General features: G+C 62.0%; 1 protein-coding gene across 2 annotated transcripts; it reads right to left on the reverse strand.

Moving 5' to 3' along the window:
* Positions 1-919: 919 nt before the first annotated feature.
* GBX2 (gastrulation brain homeobox 2) lies at positions 920-4,049 on the reverse strand. 2 transcript variants are annotated; one of them, XM_025404923.1, is made up of 3 exons: positions 3,127-4,049; positions 2,820-2,856; positions 920-2,118 (listed from the first exon to the last, which is right to left on the reverse strand). In XM_025404923.1, the coding sequence occupies exons 1-3, from the start codon at positions 3,647-3,649 to the stop codon at positions 2,010-2,012; spliced, it is 669 nt and encodes a 222-aa protein (XP_025260708.1). In that variant the 5' UTR covers positions 3,650-4,049; the 3' UTR covers positions 920-2,009. The 2 variants fall into 2 exon arrangements, with proteins under 2 accessions (XP_025260708.1, XP_025260707.1); XM_025404922.1 differs by lacking the exon at positions 2,820-2,856.
* Between the last annotated feature and the right edge of the window lie 1,137 nt (positions 4,050-5,186).

Genomic DNA, 5,186 nt, shown 5'->3' on the forward strand with positions numbered 1-5,186 from the left:
GCTGCTGGCTTGGTGGCACCATGCTCACCCTCGCTGGCCCGCTGCACGCCCCTGGGCGCCCGGGGTCTGTCCGCCGCAGCCTCCCGCGGGCCGGACCGCAGTATCTGGCGGCGCGCTTCTGGGTCCGGTAGGGAGTTCGGGGCTCTGAGCGCAGGGCCGGGGGTGGGACAGGAGTGGGCTTGGGGACCAGGCACGCCCCCACCGAGCTGGGGAGGCGCGCAGCTCCCCGTTCCCTGCAGACCGACTCCCAGCTCCCTGCGTAGCCTCTCCACTTTTCCCCCTTCGTGGTGAGGGATACCGGGGCGTCCTTGGGGTGGGGCGGTGGCCGGGTCCCGCCCCCTCGACCCCGCCCGGAGGGGGAGGTGCAGCGGCCGCCGGCGCTCCAGCCCGCCTCCGCCTCCGACTGAGGGCTGCCGGGAAGCCGGCTGGGCTCGCTGGGGTTTTGCTCCTGTCGCCAGATAACGCCCGGAGCCTGATTTATGGACCCTCCACTCTGCCAGCAGGCGAGCACCGCTTCTTTTCGGGCAAAGGAAAGACGTTTCCTTCCTGGCTGTAGTCGATTTGGAGCATCAGGAGTTTGTGCAAAGCCACCAATACCCGCACTCGCTTGCCTCCTCCGGGCACCCACCTCCTCCTCTGGCCGAAGTTTGCCGGCCTACTAGGTATCGATTAGGCTGTGCAAAAGGAGGATATAGATTTCTAAGGTGAGAATTAGGTTTTCTTAAATTCGTAACCCTATCGGTGCTCTTGCCCTCCTATTTTAAACCTGGTAAAGTGCTGGGTGGCTCAAGTCCATGCTGCCTAAGGAAACAAGTTTTAGGGGATGTTTCTCCAGTACTGGTTCCAGACCAGTTGCCCGGCCACACCCTGGCAGTGCCCGGGACAGTCAAATTCTGGACACACTTATGAGGCCCAGGGATTGGTCTTTCTCCCCCCCTCTCCTTTTTATTATTCACAAGACTGAAATTGTTTAAATGTCATAACTTATAAGAAAATAAGCTACATTGAAATAAATTAACAACGGAGACGTGCTTCACATGGCTCAGATAGGATAGGCAACCCCAGGGGAAACCAAAGCCAGGCAAAACCAAAGCAAAGCAAAGCGAATTTCCAGGCTGCCTAACAATGTCTGCCTTTCGGTCAACTCAAAAAGCCAGAACGCAAACCAAAATCAGTTTAAACCCCAGCGCTTGTTCTTGGGTTTCACGTTTACCTTTGGAAAAGTATGGAAAGGTGGCTGCTAACCGCACATATTACAGCAGAGGTTTTGTTTTCTTCTGGAATGAGTGGAGAACATTACTGGGTAATTAAGTCCTATAACTTTCAAAATACTGCAGCTGAGATCCAGTCTATAGAGATATTTATGTACAAAGTAGGATAGTATAATAAATATTTAGCGTGTCTTCTGGTGTGGCTGTAAGCCCCTTCAAAAGCAGTCTTTTAAGCCCATTTAGTGAATATATTCTCAATTTGCTTAGGATGGCCACAACTGGGCTGTGACTTTGTTGCTTCAAACACAGTGGAGTCCACCATGGGTTCCCTTGGGTGCAGGGGCTTCTCCAGGTGGGTGCCAGGCCCTGGCCCTTCTGGACCCTCAGGGCCGGGCCTGCTCTAGCTGCTGATGCTGACTTCTGATAGCGAACCTGCTGACGTGGACGGGGATGGGGACGACGATCTTAGGGTTCCGGGAGGGCTCCCCTGTCTTGGAATTGGCATTGCCCGCCTTCACTCGTTTCCACTTGGCCCGTCGGTTCTGGAACCAGATTTTCACCTGCACCTCGCTGAGTTTGAGGGCGTGGGCGATCTGCGAGCGCTCGGTCAAGGAGAGGTACTTTTTGCAGTGGAACTCCTTCTCCAGCTCCAGCAGCTGCTCGCTGGTGAAGGCAGTCCGCCGCCGCCGGTTCTTGCCCGTAGACGTGGTGCTGCCCGCCGCGCCGCTGCTCGGCGGGGTCTCCTCCAGTGCGTGGCCCGGGTCTTCCTCCTTGTGAGCTGCCTGGCCAGTCAGATTGTCATCCGAGCTGTAGTCCACATCGCTCTCCAGCGAGAAGCTCTCCTCCTTGCCCTTCGGGTCGTCTTCCACCTTTGACTCGTCTTTCCCTTGCCCTCGGACAGCCCCGACTGAAAGCAAAACCAAACGGCATTTTATTACATTTCGCACACTGGCCTTCCTTTCTCCTTCCCACTGTCACTTGGGCATTCCGTGCCCCCCTCCCGCCCCCCGCCCTTTAGCGGATTGTCTTTCTATGACATTAACACATTGTGATTTCCTGGCCTTTGAGGGGTAGAGAAGGGGTGGGGGGAGCGTGAGAAAGCTCAAAGAAGAGGAGGCAGTACAGGCGACGGCCCTTTGCCCAGAACCATCACTCAAAGGGCCGCCATGCCTCCCCCGCACCCTCCCAGCCTCGGCAGCGTCAGGAGAAGTAGCAGGAGGCGCGAGGCCCAAGAGATTGCCCGCTTTGTCCCTGGGGTGGGGGCTGGTTGAGGACTGATGGGGGGATTCAGGATCCATCCTGCCTCCCCCACCGTGAAAATTCAGTGAACCTCAATTGCTTCCTAACCGGACTGGAGGCGTAGGGACGTGCAGATCCCAGACCGTCTTTTTTGAGACAGACAACATTGGTCAAAGGGATGTTTTGTGGCCTTAGAAGTTCCCACCAGACACCCACAACACACACACACAGACACACAGCCTCCCAGGAATCCGTTCTCCCGGAAAGTAGCAAGACCAGCGAAGGGGTTTAGAAAGTCTGGGCGCCCCTGGGCACACGCACGGCTGAGACGCTCAGCCCAACTCGTCTCCCCTAGAGGCTGCAACCTACCCAGGACCCCAGGTCACCACGGAGCGGTAGAGGAGGACTCGGACAAACGCATCCTCAGATAGATATGCGGCCCAGGGCAGCAGCTGGTCGCTGGGCGCTAAATGCCCCCGCGAGACCCTGCTTGTTGCGTCGCTCTGAATTTCCCCCGGAGGCCCAGCGGCACAGCCGGGCCTCTTCCTCCAGCTCCTCCGGCGGGGGTCGAGCGGGGGCGCGGCCTCGCCCCCTCGGTCTCCCGCGGGAACCCGGCGCTGGCCCGCCCCCGCCTCCTCCCGCCCCAGAGTCCCGGCTGCGCGCGCCGCCGACTCACCGAGCGAAGCCTGCACCGCCTCGGCCGCGGAGAAGGCGAGCAGCGAGCCCTCTTTGGCCAGGAAGCCTTTGCCGTCCTCTGCGTCAGCCTGCAGCGCCTCCGCCTTGTCGAAGTTACCGCCGCCGGGCAGCGGCTGCGGCGCGAACTTGCGGGCCGCTGCCGCCTCCTGGTGCTGGGGCGACGCGGAGAAGCCGCCGGGGAGCGTGGCCATGAGCGTAGAGGTGAGCGCCATGCCCTGCGCCAGGCTGGAGCAGAAGCCGGTGGGCAGGCTGGGGATCTGGTGGTGAGGGTGTGCGGGCGGCAGCGCTGGCTGCAGCGCGGCCTGGGGCAGCGCGGGCGGCGGCGGCGGCGGCGGCGGCAGCACTACCGGCCGGTAGGGCATGAACATGGGGTAGCCAGTGTAGACGAAATGGCCTGGGCTGGGCTGCGGCGGGCTGCCGATCAGCGAGTCTATGCTGAAGGCGGTGCTACTCCCCAGCGGGCGCTGCATCATCATCAGCGACGGCGGGAACGCTGCGCTCATAGACGCGCTCGGGAGAGGCCAGCGAGAGGCGAAAAGTCCCCGCGCCGCGCCGCCGCCGGGAAGCCCGCCGGACGCCGGGAGCACGGCCGGGAGCGTCGGGCAGGGGCCGAGCGGAACCCGGAGAGCAGACGCCTCCGCCCCTCAGTCCTGGGCCCGCTGCATGCCCGGCGGGTGCAGGGTGTGTGCGGGGTGAGACCGTGCGCCCCGGAGTGGAGAGGACGCCCGGGCCCCGCGGGCTCGCCGGAGTCCCCGTCCGCCGCTTGCCCGTCGGAGCCCGCGCGCGTCGCGGGTGCGGCCCTAGGCCCCGGTAAGCTGCCGTCCGTCCGTCCGTCCGTCTGTCCCGCCGTCCGTCGCCTCCCGCGGGCCGCTGGGGAGCGCGCAAAGCCGGCGTACTTGTCTCCGGCGGGCGCCGCCAGCACCTTTAAATCGCGCTCCTCTTTCTCATTCACATTTTGCCTGCCGCCTGGCCCGGCTCGCCTCACGTGGGGCTGGGCGCCGCTGGCCATTGGCTGAGCGGGGAGGGGGTGGGGCGAAAGCGGGGCCCCGCCCTTTCCACCCAAGCTGGCCGCAAACGGGCTGCGGGCGCCACCGTCGGAGGCGCGCGGGCCGGGGAGCCGGAGCCTGCGTGTCTAGCCCGCGCCGCGCAAACCTGAGAGGGGCGGATGGCACCTCCAAAACTCGGACCTTGGGGCCCTGCAGCCTTGTCGAGGCCGCCTCGAAGGGCAGCCTCCGGAGCCCGCACCCCCGCGGCTGGGCCGGGGGCGCTTTATTTCTTTTACTGTATTTGTCATGGAACCAACCTGCCTGCGGCTCACTCCAGCGCTGGGTGCTCCGGCTGCTCCTGGGGTCCGGGCGAGGATCCTGGAGTTGGGGACAGGGTCCTACCCCTCCAGAGCCGCCCCCGGGACGAAGGCTGGGAGCAGGCAGGCCCTGCCTGCCGCCGGGAACCCGCCGGGTTGCTCCCTGCCGGTCCGCGCTCCAGGTGGGGCGGGGAGGCTGCTGCTTCCCCCATCCCGGGCTGGGCTCTCCCGTGAGCGATCCCGTCTCTCATTTTTCATGACATTCTTAATCATCGCACCTATTTACACACTTTGCCAGCGCGCACCAAAATAACAACCACGATAATTATGATAATAAAGAGAGTCCTTTATCTGCTCCATCCTCGGGGAGGAAGGGGGGAGTTGCTGCGCCTCCAGATTGTGTAACGTGAGATTATCCTGATGAAAGCTTTATGATGTTTGCTCAAATAAAAGCTGCGTTTTGTAAATAGGCGCTAATTAAGCACGTTGCGAACGCAGGGAGTGCTCACCCTGGCGCCGCCGCCCGGTTTCCAGCGCGAGGACTCGAGGGCGCGCGGTTCCTCTTTGCTGACTGCGGGATGGAGCCGATCCCCTCAGGATGTTTCCCCTGTTCTCAACAATGGTAAAGACCCCCAAATTTGGAAGTAAGGGAATCTGGGGGTGGAGGGAAACCAGGGACATTCTTATCCCCTCCTCCATTTTAAAACAAAAACTTTCAGCTCTTGTCTTCCCTTTAA

Source organism: Theropithecus gelada, chromosome 12, assembly GCF_003255815.1.
Source record: "Theropithecus gelada isolate Dixy chromosome 12, Tgel_1.0, whole genome shotgun sequence".
NCBI classification, from domain to species: domain Eukaryota; kingdom Metazoa; phylum Chordata; class Mammalia; order Primates; family Cercopithecidae; genus Theropithecus; species Theropithecus gelada.